The following is a 23,882-nucleotide window of genomic DNA, read 5'->3' on the forward strand; positions in this document are numbered from 1 at the left end:
CCTTTCATGATAAGCGGACAGCAGATCTTTATGAGAAGTACAAATTTTCTACCTGATTTGCAATCAACCGGGGTGAAATAGAATTTTCATTTCTTTCTTAATACGTTTAATAGATCGAAAATAATATAACTAGTCCAGTCAACGAAAAGTTGTAAAGGGAAATTGGAAGGGACACAATTTTTAACTTTGGGTATGTGTTTGGACTTGTTAGGGGGCACGTAGAAGGTCCCCTTTTTCGGTTTTCCGCTTATATCTCGGAAACTATGCGTCCTAGCGGTAAGACCATTCTATACAAAATTAAAGCTGACGAAATGTGCCACGAGATTGATTCGATTCAGTTTTTCGCCATCTCGCATAGTTTCCGAGATATCCGCGCTTCTACGTGCCCCCCTGACGTTTAGTAAATGTGTACCTTGAATATAAATGTTTCCTTGGAATACAGTTCTTGAACTTCGAAATAATCCTCGAGGTCTGTTTCACAGCATACGATACACTTGTCGAGATACAGTGGTTCCTGAAACCAATGGATTTGTAAATAAAATATACAACTCGAAGCACAATAAAGATACAATTGTATAACCAAATTGTCGCTTACTCGCAGCAAAGAGTACCGCCCAAATTTCTCTTTGACTAACAAGAGCGTAGCCTCTTTGATACCAATGTACCTTGGGAAAAGGGAGTCATCGTTGAACTCGACGTCTTCTGTATTTGGCTGCAAACACAAAATTTAATTTAATTCACAGAAATGCGAGTAATTAGTTGCTGAAATGTTATCTTACTTTGCCATTGGTAACCAACATGGCTGTAACAGGAGCAAGCTTGACCGTACGTCCCCGTCTCCAATTGTTGTCAGTTGGTTGAGCGACTAAAAGACGTCCCTCCAAAACAAATCTAGCTTCTTCGTGGGCCCATTCCAGTACCTCCACAGCCATCTATTGCAAGAAATACAATATAGAAGGATATTCGACAAGGTACAATAGGGAAAGGGTTAATATACTTTCTAAAATATCACCGAATCAAATTGTGAAGTATGTTCGTAATCTATCTTTGAAAATAATGCCTAATTACCTTTCGCAATTTTATATTGACCATATCTTGTTCACCGATTAGCCGCCTGCCATTCTGTATGATCGAAATTCTTCTCCAAAGTTTCGTCGAGGTCACGTCTTTCGCTTCCTGTTACAGTGTCATTGAAATAGTTAGATTAACCAGGCGACGATGTTAAACGAACAATTATTTACACCACATTTGGAACGCTTATGATTAGACAGCGGATCTTCATGCAAAATAAAAATTTCTTGCCGGAATTGCAACAAATTGGAATGAAATACACATTGACTTTCTTGCTTAATATGTTTCATAAGTTGAAAACAATAATATGACAGTATTTTTAAATTCTTCTACTATTTTTACTGTTTCAAATTGCGCCTACTCATCAAATTGTGATGATCTCGGCGCACAGGTTCGATCAATGATGAAACAGCAATTTTGCAAATTAATTAGAAACTCTACATTTCGATCCCGACGTGGATCTTTTTCAGGAGATAACTTTTGCGTCTGAATCAGACAATTTGATTACCAAAATTACGATCGATAATCACATCTAATCGGCTGTCTACGTATGATGTACGAAGCAAACAAAATATTTACAGCGTTCATGTGTTCTAAGTGTAGCTCTATGTTGGCTTGAGCCTGCTTCAGTCTTTCTTTAGCTTCTTGAATGTCTGGTCTAACCGATGGCGTAGCTTTCAGTAGCCGCGCCAGTAAAAGAGGATATTTCGTCACTCTTTGAACAGGAACCTGCAACAGAATTGAATTACTTTTTATTGTAATTTCCATTATTTCTTATGAAATTGCTTGGGTAGTGGTTCCAAGTTCTTTCTACGCTCCGTTTGTTTTATTTCTCGGTACGGAAAGGAACGCATATACGAATAAAAGGAAACGCACCAGTGTACATCGGGTTATCGCCAACAGGCGCAAACCGTTAATGGGGTAGACTCATTTCTCGATAATGCAAAGACGGGGTTTTTTAATAGTAAAAAGCATTAAAAAAGTCCTACGTTCACGCTTGCGAGGCGTAAAAATGTTTAGCTTCCAAATTGAAAAAGTGAAGTTGAAAGTGAAGTGGAATTTGGAAAATTGATGTTGAAATTGAGAAATTGATGTTGAAACTGAAAAAGTGAAGTTGAAATTGAAATTGAAGTTGAAATTGGAGTGTTGAAATTGAAGTGTTGGTTTTAAATCACAACTGAAGGTTATATTAAAGAAAAACGATGTAAGGGGTGGTATTTCGAAGAGCTACATCGTACTGAGAGGATCTAAAACGAACAGAAAATTGTACGGTCTCCCATGATCTGCGTAGCATCTCACCATAAGAAAAGAGTTCAAATTCATCCTGCGTAGAACGGTATTTTCCATTTGAGAGACTCTCAGAAAGATTCGCAGCAGTTCTTTCTCCTTCTCCAAATTTTGTAGCAGTAAACTGGCGCTTCCTTGACGGGTGCAGTAGCTCTCGAACGCGTGAAGCATCCGCTCGGACTCCAGAAAGATCTTCCCTACGTCCACGGTTAAAAGATCCTCGTCCCCAGATTCCTGTAAAGAATTCCGATCATTTCGAAAAAGAACGAGGACCACGTCTATGGATATCTTTCTGAAATTAATAGGTACGCACCTGTGCCAACTCTACGGCGTCTTTCAATTTCTCCGCAAGGACGAGATTGTGTTCCAAAAGCTCTTCGACGTTCAGGAATATAGCTGTCAGTTGCTCCGAAGTCAGAAGACCGGCTCTGAACATTGGCCTATGAAACTCTTCGAGTATGATCTGCAGATCTCTTCCGTACTTCTGTTCGGTCTCCACGATCTCCGTTATTATTTCTTTGCGCTCCACCCTCTTTTTCGCGCATTTTCTGCATACAAACGGTGCATACACTACACCACTAGAAAATACTCATCGTTATTCTACATCGTATTATGTATACAGAAGCCTTCGTATGAAATGAGACGGGTGAAAGGTTCTCTGGTTCTATCAGTAACAACAATCACTATCAATGACACCGTACACATGACATTATTATTGTTATTGTATTCTATAATCAGAATATCGTCCACGCCAGTGTTTCCCAAAGTTTCGACATCTCTGTATGCTTTCTATAAGTGTTGTAACACTGACTGAGTATCCTCCGTTAAGAATAATCATTATTAAGTAGCAGGCGTGTACATCCTTTGTATAAAACAGCAGACTCCCGTTGCACCAGGATTGTTGCAGTAGGATCAGTGCGTACCCCCTTCAAACTCTTCCTGTACCCCCAGGGGTACGCGTACCAACACTTTGGGAAACACTGCTCTATGCTATTGGCCAAAAGTCTGGAATCGCTTGCTGTTTTTTGTAAAAATCGACGAGGAGGGAGAATTGGCTACGTGTTAGTCAACAATACCGCAGGAGATAGAGCGAGCAGGGGTCTAGCAGACCAGCGGCCCCACCCACAATTTTTATTGATATTGTGTGGAAAACAATGGTTTTAGGTAGAAAGATAACCTAGATGAGGAAAGTATTGAGAAGTTCAAGGAGTCCAGGAATCATGGACAGCCCTAAAAACGTACACAGGACAAAGTATGATAAAAAAGACAGTAAAATGGAAGTAGAAGAAGATGGGACACCCAGAATAGGTGTTTGTAAGAAGCATAGCTAAACAGGTTAGGATACACAACGAGAAAAATGTAGATGAGGGAACTGAAAGAGCAGAAGATAAATGAGAAAAGGGAAAGGACTATAAAGGAAGTAAAACAGGCTGAGACATAAACTAGTTGAATGATATTTCTAAACAGTTAGCGTAAGTATACAATAGTTTATACACCCAGTGTAAGACTTGCGATGCAATTTACTATTTAAAGAGACAGAGGAAGGATGCTCTGAATATTTCAGGTTGTCATTAAAAACAAAGGCAGTTTTTAAAGAGCAATTTGACGAAAAATATGCATTCCTTGATAAAAAAAAATTATACAAATTGTAAAACATACTACTCGTAAGTTTGTTGACAAATAAATCTTCCCCTTGCTTCCTCTAAAGGCACTCAGTTTTTCTTATGAACATCTTGTTTCTCTGAACTTACGCCGTGATTCCAAACTTTCGATCGGTAGTGTATATATGTTAAGAGACTTTCGTATTGCTTTCAAATTCAATATGTTTTTACGAGGTCGACAGTGCTATTTACAGTGATTTTGGCACAGCAGTTGATTCGACGTTGATACCGTATATTTGGTAAGGAAACTTTCGCTTCTTGTGGTTAATGGAATCGATGGCAAGAGAAAGCGAGATTCAACGGTTCTCGGAGTTTTTACGCCGCCTTGTTGTCGCGGATACATTACCGTAGTCTGCGTAAAAACGTTTATCGTATAATATGCTGTAGCTACACCTTGATATGAAAGTTACGTAAATTTGGCATTTACAGTAGTGTTCACATTAATTCGCACACTACTGTAGAAAATGCTTGTTTGCTGGACATTGACTCTCACCTCTCTGTAATCAGAGGATCCAGCCGTTGCTCGCAGTCCTCGCAGAGCTTCGAATCGCCGGAAATCACTTGCGGGATTTCACCGAAGAGACTTCCCGGCCCCGAGGAGACATTCCCTGCACGCCAACGTCTTGGTACGCCTCGAGTGCTGCTAGCCTGACTGCTCTCCGAACCCACACCGCTGTCGGTCCTTTCGATGTCTACCGCCCGGGTCTAGACACAAATCATCGTGTTTACTTGAATTCTTAAGAAGGTAGATTCGTTTCCAGGATTGCAAGGGTGCGGGAAGCGCGTTCTCCTTCCACGTAGCAATTTGCATAAAGCTGCGACAGCTAAACGTTTCCCAAGCATTATCCGGAGGCAAATGGGAAGTCGCATAACTCAACAATTGACGTTGTACATCTATGTTAACACTTTATCTACCGGTAGCCTATCAAGAGGCCTTACAATAATTGTGCTGTAGCAAATGGAAGCTTGAAAATCTTCTATTACACAATAAGTTATGTTATTGAGGGTGAGAAATGAGAAGGAGCATCGCGCACCCTTGCAATCCTGGAAAAACGAGCCCCTCAACTGGCTCTAATCGATAAATCTCGACCGACCTTGGACGTCTCCGACGAACTGGTCAAGATGATGTTACATTCCTCGCTGCTATCGGAAACATTGGAGATCTGCGAGCTCTTCGAGCTAAGATCGCCGAGGCTCGTCTCTTTCTGCTCGTACAACGCTTCCAAGTCTCCCTCGGTATCTTCCTCGTCCTCGTCCTCGTCATCCTCGTCGTCCTCGCCTTCGATCGATATCGCTCGATCCTTCGAGTCCATCAGAAAGTTGAGCAGCTCGAATTTACTCGAAATTTGCTCCTCCTCCGGTGAAATAGACATTTTCTTGAAAAAGCTCTCGGGACTCTTGGACAGGTAGGTCTCTCTCTCTACAAGCTCCTCGGAATTAGGTTTCTTGTAGAGATCGTCGACCAGATACGATCGGAGGAACTGTTCGGAGCTACCCTTCGCGGTTGTGTAGTAATCCGCGATGTCCCCGAAGTATATTCTGTCCTTCATGTAGTCCTCGGTCGGCGGCGGGCTCAACGGTAGCGGAGGAGGTTCGTCGGGGATCTCCTCGTAGATTGGCTCCTTGATCACTTCGTAGGGATTCTCCTCGAGGAAGAGATTCGTCGAGATGAAGTCGCCGTCCGAATTTAAGCTGGACGCTCTCGAGTAATTCGCCTCGAGGGTCGACTCGGAGCTCTCGTACTCGTTGCTCTTCAGCAAGCTCTGCTTCAGGATCTTCAGGATCGCCTCGCCGCTGCTCTCGTCGAGGATCTCCCCGTTCTCCCGGGCTTTTCGCAGAGAATCCTCGAGCAGTTTCGAGATCAACGCCTCCTTCGACAGGCCGGAGAGCTTCGACGACGAGGCGTCTTCCTCCTTTCTGATGTGATTCTTCTTTTCCGTTCGTTCCAGTCGATTGTCCGGAGTTGCTGGCAGTTTCGCGGTGTTCTCTGGGCCAAGCGTAGCAAGTTTACCAGCGTCGATGTTCAATTTGGTCTGCTTCTCGGTGTCTGTGCACACCGTGGAGACTGTAGACACGTCTGGAACGCTTGGCAACGCTCTGCTCGACTCCCGCGAGGATTCGTCCTCTTTAGCAGACTCGAAATCTGCTTTAGCTGACATCGAATCCTCCTTGGTGGTCCCGACGACGATGTTCGACTTGTAATTGTCCAATATGACGAGAGTTCGATTCTCCGCGGAGCTTTTTATCTTGGGTGGATTCTCCAGGTTCACGGAGATCACCGTAGGGTTGTAGACACTGTCCTCTCCGCCGACGCTGATAGTTACTTTGTTATCGGACGTTGTCTCCGCAGTCGGCGTCGGGTCTCCATTGATTAAAATCGACGTTCTTCTTGCTCCTTTAGAGCCCGGCCCGATCTGCAGTCGGTGGACCAGCGGAGATGCTCGGGGACTGACCGTGATTTTGTACACGTTCTTCTCCGTCGCCGGGGATCCAATCTCTATCTTCGAAGACCCGTAGGAGTTCGATCTTTTCCACGTGGTCTTCAGCGTGGGGCTGCTTCGCTCCGACCAAGAGTGACCCACCTCTTTCGGCTTGGCATCCGAATCATCGATCGCGCGATAATACTTCAGCTTTCCAGGCGGTGGAGACCAGCTAGTCGGTCTCATCCGTCGAAATTGAACGTTCTTCGAGTCGATATTGCTCGGGGCATCCTTGGCCGCTTCTATTTCGGTTTCAACTACTGTTATCGTGTTCTCTGTCTTTTCTGTTGCTTCAGGAACTTGCTCGACATCTTTCGCAGCTGGTAAACGTTGCTCGCTTTCGGCTTCCGTGATTCTGCATAGGGATTCGGACGAGTCCTCGCGTTGGAGCGTTTGCTCGCTTGAAGCTAAGGTGGAGGGTGGTTCTTTCATCTTCCTGGACAGGCTGAGACGCATCGTATCCAGGAAAAGTACATTCCCGGCAGAAACCTCCGGTCTGTTGTGCGACCTCTCGCTTTGACTGCGCGACAAATACGACCTCTTCAAGTTCTCTGCAAAGTCATTGAAAAAGTGAATAATGGATAGCGACGCGTGTAATATTCTAATTCTATGATTCTATTGGACAACCAATGGTTGGATTCTGCAACGAAAGCGGTGAGGTGAAATGCTCTAAACCTGTACAAGCCAAAAGTGATGCCCCTACATCTGGACAATTTAATTTTATTTAAGAAAAACAAAATTAGGTATTAGGTTAAATTGAATTTAATATGTCCAACTATAGGTTAGAATTATTCTTGTTAACACTATTAAAGGTAGCAAGAAATGCTGTCCAGGCTTAGGGGTCTTCACCTTAATAAAGAAGTTGCTGGAAGAACGCAACGGCGGTAAATATTACCTTCGGACTTCAATATCAAATCTTTCTCGTCAACAGCGATGCCTGGAAGCTGATCTTTAGGTTCCTCGCTCCGAGATCGTTCAGCTTCGTCCACCACAATTCGATCCTCCTCCTTGATCCTGTTACTTTGCTCATCGTGTGGCTTCGTGGTTCTAAGGTTGCTCGGTCTATGTATGGTTTGACTCGAGTTATTTTCGCGAGTGTCCTCGATTTTTCGCGATGCGTCGACGTTTCCCTTCTTCCGCGAAGGTGGCGTGCGTTCCACGTTGGAAACCGGAGGAACAAACTTGTTCATCCTGTTCGCGTTGCCCTCCGAACGAAGGGGGTACATTTGGCACGTGTCTGGAGAAACTTTGCGCTCTTTCAGTCTAACTCTATCGATCTTCGGATCCCTGATATTCGGAACGGTGATGAAATTGTATTTCTCCTTTTGCTCGAGGTTCGTCGCTGCCGGCGTCTTCTCTTCCTGTTGCTGTTGCTGCTGTTCCTGTTCCGGTTCCTGCTCATGCTCGTCGTCCTCTTCCTCCGACTCGTCGTCGTTCGGCTCCTCCACGTTCGAGACGCACGTCGCGATCCTGCCGAGCCTGCTCCAGGACAACCGCGTCGCTTCGGACGGCTTCTCGGGAGCGAATATAACATTGTCGACGTTGAACAAGACGTTCTTCCGTCGGGTCTCGAGCGCCTTGCCCCGTTTCAGGATGCTCTTGAGCGTTTGTTTGGCTTCCTTCAGTCTTCTCGGTGGCCGCTTCGGCGAAACCTTTGGTATGGGAATCCTCGTCACAGGCAGAACGTCCTCCTCGTCCGAGATCTCTCGCGACTCGTTGAACACCCTGATCCTCTGACCGCCTATCTCCGCGACAGAGCTCCTGTTCGGTATCCTCTCGATCGACTTCACCTTCGAGGAGTCGAACAGGCTGGAGAGCGGCCTCGCGTCGTCTTGCTCGAGGGCGTTGTCGGATAGATCGTCGCTGAGGTCGTCCTCGTCCTTTTGCTTCTTCAGCAGAAGATACGGATTCACGTCGCACTCGAGAATGCTTCGTCTCGAGTCGCTGCTGCTGCTCGACGGCCGCTCTTTCCATTCGTCCTGGCTGGCTTTCGCCTGGCCAGGCGGTTCTTGACTCTTCGCGGTGTCCGACCAGTCGTTTCTCGTCTCTCGGATCTTCTTCGGTACGCGCCCTAGTCGAACGCCGCCCGTTGTCATCGAACACGATCGGTTTCGCAAGGTTGTCGGCGACGGCGACGGCGACGCCGATGGCGTCACTGTTGGCGTCGTCGTTGTCGTCGTCATCGGCAAAGGCGGTGGTTCTTCCGCCAGCCACTCGTCCCTCCTAGACATCACGTTATACTTCGGGCGTAGTTTGCGCGATGGCTCTTCGTAGCTACCGGTTCCCGACTCCTTGTCGAACCACTCGGACTTCGAGCAAGTACTCTCGACCGAGCTCTTTCGTTCTTTCGCGTTCCGCGCCACGCTCTGACTCCGCACATCTCGCTGGGACAACGGCCGGTGCGGCGATATACTCCGGGCCCTGGTCCTTGGCTCCACCAGCCGACTTCGACGCATCTGGTCGTACGGGTCGTCTATCGAGGGCCTTAGCACTCCTGCAAATTTCAACATTGATTAATCGTTTAACTCTGTGCTTAGCAAAGTTTTTTTTTGTAAAATAACCCCCCGTCTTTGCATTGTGGAGAAACGAGAAAGCGCATCCCGCACCCTTGCGATCTTAGCCAATCTCTACCCCCGTGTGGGGCTATTCTATTGTTTCTTGAGAATCAGAAATTTAGACTGTCAGTACTTTTTGTAGCTACTATACAGGGTGAGTTCGAAAAAACAGAACACTTAAATATCTAGGTTGCTTTTCGTTGTACAAAAAAACTTCTTAGGGCAAAGTTACACTGTTTGAAGGGCCACATGTAACGGTGTACGGGAAAAAATTTTCGAGGTCATTTTTTTATGAGATTTCAAGGTCATCGATACCTTTTTTAATGGAATGAGGTATTTTGTAATACACCAATCGATGCAACTGGACATTCGTTGTAAAAAAGTATTAACCTATGTATGTCGAAAAGTTAGTAGTTCAGGAGATATTTCAATTTAAATTACTCGAAAACACCATTACTGTCGTACTAAGACGTTACGCGAGTAAGTAAACGCTATCAATTTCAATTTCAATGTCAATTTTTCAATTTCAACTTTAATTTCAATATCAACCCTCCAACTTCAATTTCAATTTCAACATCAACCCTTCAACTCGTCAATTTCAACTCTTCAATTTCAATTTCAACATCAATTTTTCCATCTCAACTTCAATTTCAATATCAACTCTTCAACTTCATTATCAACTTCAATTTTTCCATTTCAACTTCAATTTTAACTCTCCCATTTCAATTTCAACACTTCCATTTCAACTTCAATTTTTACTCTTCCATTTCAACTTCAATTATTCAATTTCATTTCGTTAATTTCAAGTCTCCAATTTCAACGTCAATTTTTCCATTTGATCTTCAATTTCAATATCAACTCTTCAACTTCATTTTCAACTTCAATTTTTCCATTTCAACTTTAATTACAACTGCAATTTTTCAATTTCAATTCGTTAATTTCAAATCTTCAATACAGTGGGTAACGAAAGTATTCGAACGCCCTTTAAAACAGAATAACTTTTTTATAATTGTACCAAACGGCCTGATTTTTTTATAATCAATTAGAAGCATTGGTTTGTGAAATGATATGCAGAAAAGATTTTCCAAAAAATTATAATTTACAAGGTTACATGCAAAAATAGAAAAGGCATTTTTTTAACTTTTCTATTAGGGCCCTTAAAGAATATTTAAATATATGTTTTGTAAATCTATGTTAGTTATACACATAAGAGGTTGAATAGGCGCGTTCAATGGATTTTGAGCCACCAGTACGATCGTCAGTTTTTTCCAACGTTGCTCTGGTGTTCACTGATAGTTTTGCATTTGTTCTCGTATCGCATTTGTTCACGTGTTGCCATATGAGCCATAAGCCGCTTCGGTTCCACATATACGCAATAAGTGAACGGATCTTGACAAGATTTAATACAGTATTATCTATTTTATAATTATATCTCTTGAGTTACCAGGTGAATTATCAGTACATATCAACTATATTTCTCGAAACGTTTATCTATTTTCCCTTTTTTTTAAAGAAGTGACAATAAAAGGCACGTAACGTTGTGCGAGTTGGTATATTATAATAGTACTATTTAGTCATATCAAAGATACGGCTATTAGTCATATCGCGCATCCTGTGCGCGGTAACACATTACTGGAATAAGAGAGAAGAATCACAGTCGATTTGATCGTGCAGTAAGAGCTGGTGAAAATCACACAAAATGGGCATACGAGGTTTGACATCTTACATAAACAGGTGTTCAAGGAATTGCCTGCAAGATTATGAACTGCAGAATACGTATCTGGTCATCGATGGTAACAACATATATCGCCAACTATATTACAAATACATGGGTACGACATCATCCTTATGTGGCGGAGACTACAACGTATATGAGGAGGTCGTAATCAATTTTTTTAATAATCTGCTAGCATGTAAGGTGATACCACTAGTACTACTAGATGGTGGTAACGAAATCTCGATGATAGACACAGTTCTAAAGAGATGTAGAAAGAGGCATGACAATATGTTGGCTTTAACTCAACATCGAACAATGGAAACTGTACAACCTTTGCTCTTGTTGCATTCGTTCAAACAAACGTTACGGAAAAAGAATATTCGTCATGTACAATGTGTGTTCGAAGCCGATGAGACTATCGCTGCGGTAGCCAAAATATTAAAGTGTCCCGTACTTAGTTTCGACTCTGACTTTTATATATATGGAACATTTTATGTTCCATTCGATACGTTAAGTTCGAACGTAGTCAAAAATTCTGACAATAAAAACATAATACGTTGCAAACTTTATCATCATATGTATTTGTTAAACAGTTTCAAGGGATTAAATCATCGTACGTTATCTCTAGCTGCTGTACTACTTGGAGATGAGAAAATAAACCCAGAGATGTTAAAAAACGTGATGTATCAAATACAAGGACGAGAAGGATACAGGAATATTATACAAAACACTTTACGGTGGTTGAGTAAACGTACGGTCGAAAAAGTAATCACTGAAATTATACGCGGAATTCCACAATCGATGAGGCGTCCCATATTAGACACGATAGAAAGCATTATCAATGATTATACATGTATAAATGTACCCGCAGCAGTGCTTGCGACATTAAGTATTCCTAAATATACCATGGATCCTACAACGATTTATAAATACGAGGGAAATATTGAAGATATCAAATTCAATGGAGTATATGATGAGCATGACTTCGAAACTATCGGCGACAGTGAAAGTGATTTAACTAAAATGAAAGATATAATTATTGAACACAGAACGGTTCAAAACGGCGATGATTCAATCATTAACAAACTGCCTACATGGTTCGCAGACGGAGTGTCTGCAGCTAAATATTCACCATCTTTAATAAATATCATAGATCAACATGCAGTTATATTTCCTGTACAAGTAGAAGACGTGAAACGTCCTACAAGCAGTCTGATCGCATTGAAAATTGTTAAAGTTATATATGGACTTTTGTCTTCGATGGTAGACCACAAGAGAACCTATATGAAGTATGTAATTAGAGATAAAAATATGGATTTAATATGTAATGAATTAGAAGGGACAAGAACTAATTTAGCAAGTGTCAGAGAGCTTTCAATAATTGAACGCAAAGACATCTTAGATGACACACTCGGCGTTAAGAACATGAAATGTATTGATGAACTTTTACCAGAATGGAAGTTATACATTGCTTGTATTAAGTATTGGTCTGACCAAGAGGAGATCGTCAAGTCTGATAAATGTTATGCTGCATCCATAATTCTGTGTATCTTATATAACATTTGTTGCAGCAAAAAGTTTTCGAAAGATGAAAGTCAGGTGCACGATTGTAAACCAAATTGTTCGGACGAGATACTCGTAGAGGCGTACAGGAACATTGATGTCAAGAATTGTACTACAGCAGTTCAATATTTTACACGTCATTCTCAAGAGGACAAAAGATCATTCTATATGAGAGATGTTAATATTTCTATTGTACACGCATTCGCACAGTTTCAAATATCTTTATTATATGCTATGGATTTGAATTCACTATTAGGATTCCCTTATGAACAACCATTCATAGCGGATTTGTTTAATGGTACTTTCTTGCACAACCTGTGTACCGAATTACAAAAGCACGAAGACATATCCGTACATATAAGTCATGTGCTTAAAGATTCTCCAACAATGTTAAAAATGTTTGACATATTGACATTGAAAGTAAACTCATTGCTTAAGTAATTTTTTATAAGTATTTATTTTTTTACAATAAAGTAAACAATGTTTAACATATTGACAATGAAAGTAAGCTCATTGATCAAGTAATTTTTTATAAGGTTGATACAATAAACTAAACAATTTTCAAATAAAAACATTTATGTGCCTGCTGTATTCCTCACTTTTAACAGAAACAATAAAGCAAATGTTCTATCAACTTATTTGTTATTTATTACTAGCCAAATCAATCACCAAAAATAGCAAAATTGTTATCCCAACCAGCACACATCGTCTCATAGATGTCTGTTTCATGTCGTCGTCCCGTCTGAACGTCTATGTCCCAAAGATACGTCTTTTAGTCGCCAAAAAGATATCTTTATGGAGACGTTGTCTTCACAGCAGAGGGTGAACGTCTTTCAGCTGTCTCATTTCAGTCGTAAATGCAACGTCTCCATAAAGGATATCTTTTTGGCGACTGAGAGACATTTTCCGGAGACGTTGTTTTTCCTACGCCGCCGGTAAAGAGTGGGGTGGAGTAGGGGGATACAACTTCTAAGGAAGAACTTTTTTCTGTGCACTTTTTCGAAAAAAGAGCTCTGCATGCTAATCCGCAATAATACAGAGAGTATTTCAACGCAAAGAGCATTTGGAAAAAGTGTACAGAAAAAAAGTTCTTCCATAAAAATGTACACTTTTGTTGTTTACAAAGTTCCAAGAGCCAAATCCAAAAAAGGGCTCTGTACGGGACCCCGCAATAATGCAGAGAATATTTCAACACAAAGAGCATAAAAAAATATTGCTTCTTCGCGAAATGCGGCTTACCCGCGTGATCGAAAAAATCAAGCTGTTTCATATATTCTCTGTCAGTGTCTTTCCTGCGAGAAACATATCTGCTTCTCTGTCTTCGTAGTTCACCCCGAGTGGCGCTGTTGAAGTTACTATTTTTGGTCCGGCGCACATGGTCGACACCGGTCGACACCAGGTTTAGAGAAGTGTCTAATTGTATTAGTGTATTGTAATAGTGATAATTTATCCGACGAGTGTATATTTACAAAAGTAAGTACTTCCATTGCTGTTATTTGTTACCGTTAGTGTTTTTTGCTGATGCCCTTCCGCTATATTCGAAGTTTACTATGGGGTTGGCAAGAAAGTCAAAGAAAGTACTTTCGGTATTGTAAGGGGGTAGACTGCTTTTTCCAGGATTGTAAGGGTGCGGGATTGCAATTGATTGCAATCCTGGAAACGAGTCTACCGCCCTAATGTGTAAATAAGTGTGAAGTCAAAAAATGAACAAAAATTGGTCATATTTCCATTCCTTCATTCTATTTGCTATTTTTCTAAATATATTCTTTAATTAAATATATTTACGTCGTAATTACATATATGTTTAAATTAGTCTCTAAATTTTACCATACTTTTCAATTCTTAGAATATATACACACAAATGGAGATGCCTACAAATACATGGACCGTTGTCCAATTTTTGGCGGACGGAACGGTAGAAGCAGTGCCAAATAGTTGGCTGGAAGGCGACAAATGTTATTGGCCACCGGTACACAAATCAAAATTGAGCAACGCAATCCAACAATGTGAACTGCCTCAACCTTCGTGGGAGCACTTTTCTGTAAAGATCTTCAAAAACAGTACCTTTGGTAAGTTAAAGTAGTTACACACCATACATGTATAATTAAAATAATAATTATATAATGCTTCTAGACGGCTACACGAAGGCTAGAAGAAAAGCAAAGGAGGCCGAAGAGACCAATGACTTGTTTAATAAATACACTTAAAATAGCTGACGTTTATCTTTCATTTTCATTAAATTAACAGAATGTGATATGCTACATAACAATTTTTTATTTTAGGCAGCAGAAGTGCACAATACGGGGGGCACAACAGCTACAACTTTGCCAGGAAAGTCTAGGTATCATTATGACTGACGTGCTGGCATGGCAGTCTGCTATAGCTGATTGGGCCGGAAGGGCAAAAAACCGTTTGCAAATTATCGAACGGCCAGCCTTGTTATATGTAATTATCACCCTTATTTTAATATTATTATTATAATGATTATTCATGTGCAAATTAATAAACAAAGATATTCTTATTCAAGGTGCAGCGGAGAAAGCCAAAGTGGACGGCAGCCGCAAGAAACATGAACAAAGCGAGTGTGACCAAGTGATTTTAATTTCAATATATCTGTGGTTATCAGGAAGAACGCCGCATGTCACATATACTTTCACTTTCGATCGCTAATACTTTGACATAGGAGGTTGGTTAAATTGCATTGTTGTCTGAGCCTTCCAAACGTGTTTCCATGACTTTTTTTCTGGTAAATATGTACAGTAGCGGACAAAAGTGTAAGACCGCTCTAAAGAAGACGATAACTTTTTTAATATTTTACTATACGATTTGAACTTTTTTGGGAAACTAGAGCAATTAGTTTACTAAAGGACGCGAAAAGAAATTTTTTCAAAAATTGCAATTGATCGGAATTGTTGAAAAATACTAAAAGTTGATTGTTTATTTAAACATATCCTGAAAATTTCGTCAAAATCGGTCGACGTTGCAATGAGCTACAAACGTTTAAAGATGGTAAAAATTGCAGATTTTCGGCAATAAATCGTAAAAAACTGCAATTTCTACCATCTTTAAACGTTTGTAGCTCATTGCAACGTCGACCGATTTTTACGAAATTTTCAGGATATGTTTGATTGACACAGATCTACACAAAACGTGTTTTTTAAATTTTCAATATAGGTCCACATAAAATAATTAAAAAATCAACTTTTAGTATTTTTTCAACAATTCCGATCAATTGCAATTTTTGAAAAAATTTCTTTTCACATCCTTTAGTAAACTAATTGCTCTAGCTTCCCAAAAAAGTTCAAATCGTATAGTACAATATTAAAAAAGTTATCGTCTTCTTTAGAGCGGTCTTAAACTTTTGTCCGCTACTGTAAATCCTATACTCTAAAGTCTAAAGCTCAATGAATGCATAAACTCGAATTTTTGAAATTGTGACATGCGGCGTTTTTCCTTACAACCACAGACATTATCAGTAATATTTTATTTTCACTTTTATATTTTATTTTAATTTTTATATTTTTTAATTTTAGTATACAGGGTGAGGCGCCAGAAACAGGCCCCCTGAATAAGCATTAATCAGATATTAGTAGCTTTTTTGTAGATGGACGCGTAAAGGACATGTGAAGGTCAACTTAATTTTTTTAAATGGAATGAGGTATTTTTTAATACATCAATGATGCAGCTGGACCTATGTATGTCGAAAAGTTAATAGTTCAGGAGATATTTCAATTTAAATAACTCTAAAATACCATTACTGTCGTACTAAGACGTTACATAAGTAAGTAAACACTAACGTCTTAGTACGACAGTAATGGTATTTTAGAGTTATTTAAATTGAAATATCCCCTGAACTACTAATTTTTCGACATACATAGGTTAGTACTTTTTTATAACGAATGTCCAGCTGCAGCATTGATGTATTAAAAAATACCTCATTCCATTTAAAAAAATTAAGTTGACCTTCACATGTCCTTTACGCGTCCACCTGTAAAAAAATAATACACTACATAATGTACCCCTTCAGACCATGCAACTTCTGTATACAAAACTTTTTCGTGCAACGCATACTTTGGAAGTTATTATAGGTGTGCAAGTTGCGTGGACCACCCTGTATACTGATTCTGATGTTTCAACTGTATATTTTATTCAATTTTTATATTTTAATTTAAGTGTATTAATTTTAATGTTTTAAGTGCGTGATATTGTATTTTAATTTTAATACTTTATTTCTAATATATTAATTCTAATGTTTTAAGTGCGTGATATTTTATTCTGAATGTAGTATTTTATTTTACGCATACTTTGGAAGTTATTTATTGGTGTGCAAGTTGCGTGGACCACCCTGTATACTGATTCTGATGTTTCAACTGTATATTTTATTTCAATTTTTATATTTTAATTTAAGTGTATTAATTTTAATGTTTTAAGTGCGTGATATTGTATTTTAATTTTAATACTTTATTTCTAATATATTAATTCTAATGTTTTAAGTGCGTGATATTTTATTCTGAATGTAGTATTTTATTTTACGCATACTTTGGAAGTTATTTATTGGTGTGCAAGTTGCGTGGACCACCCTGTATACTGATTCTGATGTTTCAACTGTATATTTCATTTCAATTTTTATATTTTAATTTAAGTATATTAATTTTAATGTTTTAAGTGCGTGATATTGTATTTTAATTTTAATACTTTATTTCTAATATATATTAGAATTTAATATATTAATTTTAATGTTTTATATATATTATTTTATATATATTTTTATTTTATAAATAGTACATATATTATTATAATAAACTATTTGTTCGTTTACTTTAAACTATTATCGTAAATTGATTTTTCCCTCCCACTCCCTTTTCGCATAAATACGTCTCTCTAACAAGCTCAAGAGACTTCTGAAAGTCGCCTAAAAGATGCCCGACAGAGTCGTGGAACATGTCTCTACAATGCCTGAAACACGACTAACAGTCATTCTCAAGACCACTTTAAGACAGGCAACTTTGTAACAAACGACCTTCCGGAGCCCTTGTAGAGACTTTCCGGAGACATTCGCAGACATCTTTCAGACATTTGAATGTCTAGCGGCAGACATCTTTCTGCTATCTTTGAGCTGTATCTGTGCTGGTTGGGATATTGGGTTAGCAAAAATGTAACTTCGGTATTTTAAGGTAATTTTATTAATTATAAAGCTGTCTCATATTATGTACACTAGCCTTTTAGAAGTCCGTATTTATGGTACAATAATTTGGTTGTCCCATGTTCCATGGACCTGTTGATTCCCGCCTAGTCCCGATTTATGAGACAGCAATTTGAAGTTTGTGTAACTGTGTTATTTATTTGAAAATAGTTTTTAATTGTAAGTTTTTACCGTTTTCCTATTACTAATTACCTGATTCGACTTTTATTTCTTTCCAACGTACGTATAAATAAGCGTATTAAAGTTTTGAGTTGAAAATTGTAGACCTAACCTATAAAATATTGTCAATGTAAAATACAATATTTTTAATGTAGATTGAAATTTATATTTATTTATTAGAATAAGTTGTTTTAGGTACAGTTTTTTAGTATTTAAGTTTAGTATTAAGTATGGCAGGTACTAGAGAAACTAAAAAAAGGAGAGATAGGAAAGAAGTTGGAAAAAATCCCATAAAGAAAAGTGTGAATTGTAAGGTCAAAAAGAAGTCTACTGTATTAGTCAACAATTCAAATAAGAAGAAGATTAAGAGAATAAATTATTCTCCTGAAAGTTTAACAAATGCTATTAAAGCATTAGATACAGGCATTTCTCTCAGGAAAGCTGCTAATGCATATGGAGTTCCCGTAGCCACTTTAACCAGAAGGAAAAACAATCCAGATGTTAAAAAAATGAAAACTGGACCAGCAACTGTTCTAACAGAGGCTGAAGAACGTGAAATTGTTAACTGGATACTGTATCAAGCAGAAAGAGACTACCCGGTTAACAAAACAGATCTATTAGATTGTACTCAAAAATATATATATAATCAATGAAGAGAGGAACACCGTTTATTGAAAACCGTCCAGGTCGTCACTGGTACGAAGGGTTTAGAAACCGCCATAAAAATATATCAATTAGAACTGCACAGCACTTAAGTTTGAGTAGAGCTGCTGTAACAAGGCAAGATCTAAAAAAATGGTTTAACGAGCAAGAAATCTATTTAAATACTTATTATTTTATTTTACAGTTTATTTAATATTTCAGATACATTGTTATATTATATATTTAAAAAAGGAATAAAAAACTAAAATATGAAAAAAGAGTGATTTTTAGACTTTTTTATCTGTTCCATAAATAGGGACATACAGTATGAGACACCAGGGACATGGTGTATCCAAGCTGTCTCATAATACGTACATGGACATTACTCCTATTTTTCAATCATATAATTATTTTTTAACGTTATAATTACATTATAAAAATTATTTGTACTTCAGAAAACATGAAAGAATGGAATAATGCACAAATTCGCAGCATTTTATGTTTTTAACTATTTAAAATCATTGAAAATATCATGTTCTTCTCTAGCATCTGTCTCATAATATGGCCTTTTAACTTACTGTACACTGTACACTGTCTGTAGGGTTAGAAAGAGCTTCGAGAGAAAAATATTTACCGGCAAGGCTGGGCCTCGACCTCGAGGAGATCTGCGGAAGTCGACATGTTCCTCCTAAAGGTAGACCAGTCAATCGGTGACCACCGCACTTGCGGCAGTTGCCGAACTTCCGGGTGGTTCCGCTGAGGAATTCCGGACAGGAGCATACAATAAGTATCGGTGCTCCGGGGGGTGGCGGCGGCGGTGTTACGAATCCCCGTGGTTCGTGGCCAGCCCTCGATGATCGAACCGTTCCATAGAGCCATGGATCGCCGTAGATCATCTGTCTGGAGAACCTGCTACCGCCGCTTATCGTCCCCCAGCCTTTCCCGGGATCATCGGTGCTCTGACTCTGCCGCGACAGACCCAGTCTCACGCTCCAAGACTTCTTCCCTTTGCTCAGCGTGTCGTAACTCTGAAACAAACACATGGACACCGGTGATTTCAGTGTTCTATTTCAAACATTTCTTAATACTTAGCGCAACGGTACGTTACGTCCAGTGTTTACAAACAACGGCGAACAGCTCGCGACTGTTTACACACACGGGATCGAGTGTGCTTCGGTTATTAACGCGCTGGCAAGTACCGAACGCCTCGTAAACGCTATAGCGGCTTTCTAAATCTTTTTATTTCGAATTTTATTATTCCGTGTATACGTGGGCGTTTATTGTGTACACTTGTAACGCGAGCGTGCAACCGTGTCCGTATATTATATGGCTGCCACACTAGCGGGCACGTGATTAATATACGGCACGTGTTCCTGTTGGCGATAATCAATTCTGTTTTAATCGTAATCGTAAAGGAAGAACGCGTACGCGAAGCTTTCGATTTCAACAGGATATCCGGATATAGTAAACGGAATTGTTAACGAGGCGTGCATGCATCGTAATTGCAGCTCGAGACACAGTAGGGACTCTCGTCGAAGAGAATCCCCTTTTTCGGTTTTCCGCTTATATATCGGAAACTATGCGTCCTAGCGATAAGACCATTCTATACAAAATTAAAGCTGACAAAATGTGCCACAAGATTGATCGCATTCAGTTTTTCGCTAGGTCGCATAGTTTCCGAGATATCCGCGCTCAAAGTTCACTACTTTTATTATTTGACTAGCTAACTCTTCAGCACAATTAGTGAACTTTGAGCGCGGATATCTCGAAAACTGTGCGAGATAGCGAAAAACTGAATTGAATCAATCTTGTGGCACATTTTGTCAGCTTTAATTTTGTATGGAATGATCTTATCGCTAGGACGCATAGTTTCCGAGATATCCGCGCTCAAAGTTCACTATTCTTATTATTTTACTAGCTAACTCTTCAGCACAATTTGTGAACTTTGAGCGCGGATTGAAAACGCACGGTTTCCACCCTATCTGAACGGGGTCTAAATCCTAAGTGCGCCACTGTATTAGGGTATTCGCATAATGACAGTACGGCCACGGGAGTCTCTACTGTGTTATCAGGTCATTGAGTACGAAACTTGACAAACGTGTTTGAAATTCGTGTTTCATTTGTCATGTTTCATACTCAATCACCTGACAGTTGATTGTTTCGAGGAGCATACGGTGAGAGGCATGTTTTCGGAATCAAGAAATCCTATCGGCGCGGCGGCGCGCAAGAGCGCACGGGGTCGGAAAATGGAGCAGATAGATAGCCCGGGGCAAACTCGATATGCTTTACTTTCTCGTCGATGCTGGACTTTCGTAAAAGTCTCGTTCCAGAACCTCACGTAAGAGGAGCGGCCTATACGCTCGGCCGGTTGGTCGAAAAACAACAAGAAAACTAACGTAGCACTCGACGCCCGACACTCGAGTGTGCGTATACTGGGCAGTTTGCAATGGTCGTAGAAATGCACAGAGATATCACAGGTGCAACGGGAGAACGGGCGTTGCCGACAAAATTTCAGACGAGCGTTACAGGTTTCAGTCCAGTGACATTTCGAGCGATTTTTCCTGGTCGGTGAAATCTGCAACGGCTAACGGACACACATCTGATCGATGCGAATTGACCTGTTTGCCTAGCTTCTTTTCCGGGCCGCAACGGCATCGTTGCTTTCGACGCGATTGGACCTAGTCCAGGCAACGAAAAGTTGTTGAGGGAAATGGAAGGAACACAATTTCTAACTTTGGGCCTTTGTTTGGACAGGGGGGCACGTAGAAGGTGCCCTTTTTCGGTTTTCCGCGTATATCTCGGAAACTATACGTCCTAGCGATAAGACCATCCCATACAAAATTATAGCTGGCAAAACGTGCCACAAGATTGGTTCTATTCAGTTTTTCGCTAGGACGCATAGTTTCCGAGATATCTGCGCTCAAAGTTCACTAATTGTGCTGAAGAGTTAGCTAGACAAATAATAAAAGTAGTGATCTTTGAGCGCGGATATCTTGGAAACTATGCGTCCTAGCCATAAGACCATTCTATACAAAATTAAAGCTGACAAAATGTGCCACAGGATTGGTTCTATTCAGTTTTTCGCTATCTCGCATAGTTTCCGAGATATCCGCGCTCAAAGTTCACTAATTGTGCTGAAGAGGGGCCCCGAGATTCTACGTTGCCCAAGGCCCCAACAAGTTATAACACGCTACTGAGAAGGAATTAAAAAAGGATCAAACGAAAACCGGATAATTTGCAGAGTTGTTTAGCAACGTAACACAACTTGTGCCCGCTGTTCCATCGGAGATCTAGCTCCTGCAATTTCCGCAGTAACCGACGAATGAAAACCATTACCGCAGCCGCCGAGATTATGCTTAATGTTTTTTACACAATTCCCGAGTTAAAGGAATAGTATCTAGCCGCAGATAACGTTAATTACACGGCAAAGTTATAGGATTCTTAGACTACTAGGAAGCAATTGCTGTCGACCTCCGAACTCTCCTGATGAATCTTTCAGGAGATTCATATAGTTGCAAATCGAATTCAAATAGCAGTATTACTTTCTATGCCCTCGGATACAAGAAACTTTACGAGCCAAAAGGAGAGACCGACTTTCCCCTCCACCCCCGTATGTGGTCAAGCCTTAGATCAAGATGACCTGAAGAGATGGACATCTCCTATTCGCGTGACTTCTCGATCTCCTCCTCTCTCTTTTGCTTGTTCGCATCTCGCAGTTCACCGAGGCGAGCGTGTGTGCATGTCTTTCTGTTTCCCTTTTCGCAAGAACCACAGTGCCGGCATACTCTCGTGGCCGCGTCGAACCGCGTCCCGTCGTTTCCTTTTCCCTTCGGCGAGTTCGCCATGAATTAATCCGCACGGAAACACAGCTATACTGGTGGACAAAATGATAAAGCACTGTTGCACACTAGGGTGGACCTTAGCGATACCTGGTGAAATTTTTTTGAGAGATTTTCTTGGACGTCTTATGTGTTAGAAAACGGTACGTCTTGAAGAAGACGATAAGACGTTTGTTTGACGCCTTGAAGACGTCGTTAAGACGTTTGTTTGACGTCTAGAAGACGTTCAGTAGCCGTTCTTAGGACATTCAGTAGGTCTTTAACACTAATCCTACCACGGCTAAATGACCGGTTTTATATTTCCCAATTATCAAAATTATAAAAATCTATTTATGAACAGTAATGGAATAAATTCCCTTCTCCAAGCATCTGTTATATTGAAAATTACAAACAGTCTCAATAAATTTAGTGTTGCCATTTTTCGAAGGCAATATTTACCAGATACTTTTAATGCTTGGTAGGTTCAGTGTTAAGACGTCCCTAAGAAGACTTGAAGGTCCATAAATGTTAATTAAATTAAAAGAAGGGAAGTTTAAAAAAACGAGTTTAAATTGGAATTTGAAATTGAAATTGGAATTGAAATTGAGATCGGAATTGGTATCTGATGAGTTGAAATTGAAGAGATCAAATTGAAGTTGAAATGGAAATTGAAGTCGAAGTTGAAATTGATGTTGAAATTGAAGAGATTAAATTGAAGCTGAAATTGGAATTGACATTGGAATTGAAATTGGAATTGAAATTCAGATTGAGATTGAGATTGTAATTGAAATTTGGATTTGAAATTCAAATTAGAAGTGAAATTGAGATTTGATTTTGGTATCTGCCAAAAATTGTGTAATTTTGTTGAATTCTAATAGCTTTCTTATTTTATATTCAAAGTTTCTATCATTTTGTCCACACTAAAAGTCAATTTTTGTGGAAATAATGAATGGTTTGAACGAGTCATTAAATGTTTAGTATATTATATAAAAATTAGTACCTTATTTTGTCGTATACATATCCACTTTCTACGTATATATGTATATATGTATACAAATGAATGTTCATTGCTAAAACCCTTGAGGTGCCTTATCATTTTAATCACAAGTTTATTCTACTTCTCCTTCGATTTTTCGTCGAAGGGTGAATTTTATCTTGTTCGAGATCGTGCTCATCGAACAAGCAAGCAAGCAAGAAACCAAGACATTTTGTAATTCTCCTTTGAACGGCAATGACGAAATCCAAACACGCTCCTTCCCCTAAGATCGACGATTAAATCGCCGATTACGTTCACACTACTATATTTAGAATCTGACGGTTTTTCGTAACGCAATTACTAACCGTTAGCTACGTAAACGGAAATAACTCGGTTCGATTATAAACACCTGTGTTTCGTTTCGTGAACAACGAAGCGTGACTTTCAAACTTTCGAGTAGTTTCCGAACTCTGTGTACGTGTAAAAGCGAGATCGCAGAAAACGTTGCACAATTAAACATTAAAGCCTGTCGAATCGCGCAACGATACCGTCGCGACACCTTTGCAATCAAATTGCAAAATTGCGATCTTACTTTGATATTATCCTGCGCTCTATCCTAACTCCTAAGTATCTGTCCGCTATCCTAATTTACAGACACATCGATAACCGACATGGTAAAGTACAACGTTGGGCTATCCGCCAGTGATGCCAGAATGAGCTCCAAACGGAGTGGAATTTGATAAATTGATG

The 23,882-nt window shown here is 39.8% G+C and overlaps 2 protein-coding genes across 5 annotated transcripts in view; one reads left to right on the forward strand and one right to left on the reverse strand.

Moving 5' to 3' along the window:
- The window catches only part of Rhogef64c (Rho guanine nucleotide exchange factor at 64C), a 69,549-nt gene that overhangs the window by 1,944 nt on the left and 43,723 nt on the right, over window positions 1-23,882 (reverse strand). For 2 of the 3 annotated variants that reach the window (XM_076441808.1, XM_076441807.1), the window contains 11 exons: window positions 18,973-19,366; window positions 7,395-8,993; window positions 5,114-7,050; window positions 4,513-4,724; window positions 2,672-2,936; window positions 2,371-2,592; window positions 1,651-1,800; window positions 1,069-1,176; window positions 780-932; window positions 596-712; window positions 413-514 (listed from right to left, as the gene is read on the reverse strand). In XM_076441808.1, coding sequence (XP_076297923.1) covers window positions 413-514; window positions 596-712; window positions 780-932; window positions 1,069-1,176; window positions 1,651-1,800; window positions 2,371-2,592; window positions 2,672-2,936; window positions 4,513-4,724; window positions 5,114-7,050; window positions 7,395-8,993; window positions 18,973-19,366 — 5,259 coding nt within the window. The remainder of the gene's footprint in view (window positions 1-412; window positions 515-595; window positions 713-779; window positions 933-1,068; window positions 1,177-1,650; window positions 1,801-2,370; window positions 2,593-2,671; window positions 2,937-4,512; window positions 4,725-5,113; window positions 7,051-7,394; window positions 8,994-18,972; window positions 19,367-23,882) is intronic. The other variant, XM_076441809.1, reaches the window with a different exon arrangement.
- LOC143217478 (protein asteroid-like) lies at window positions 10,394-17,159 on the forward strand. 2 transcript variants are annotated; one of them, XM_076441813.1, is made up of 4 exons: window positions 10,394-13,807; window positions 14,181-14,403; window positions 14,468-14,779; window positions 14,862-17,159. In XM_076441813.1, the coding sequence occupies exon 1, from the start codon at window positions 10,754-10,756 to the stop codon at window positions 12,773-12,775; it is 2,022 nt and encodes a 673-aa protein (XP_076297928.1). In that variant the 5' UTR covers window positions 10,394-10,753; the 3' UTR covers window positions 12,776-13,807; window positions 14,181-14,403; window positions 14,468-14,779; window positions 14,862-17,159. The 2 variants fall into 2 exon arrangements, with proteins under 2 accessions (XP_076297928.1, XP_076297929.1); XM_076441814.1 differs by having other exon boundaries at window positions 13,431-13,807.

Source organism: Lasioglossum baleicum, chromosome 17 (assembly GCF_051020765.1).
Source record: "Lasioglossum baleicum chromosome 17, iyLasBale1, whole genome shotgun sequence".
NCBI lineage: Eukaryota > Metazoa > Arthropoda > Insecta > Hymenoptera > Halictidae > Lasioglossum > Lasioglossum baleicum.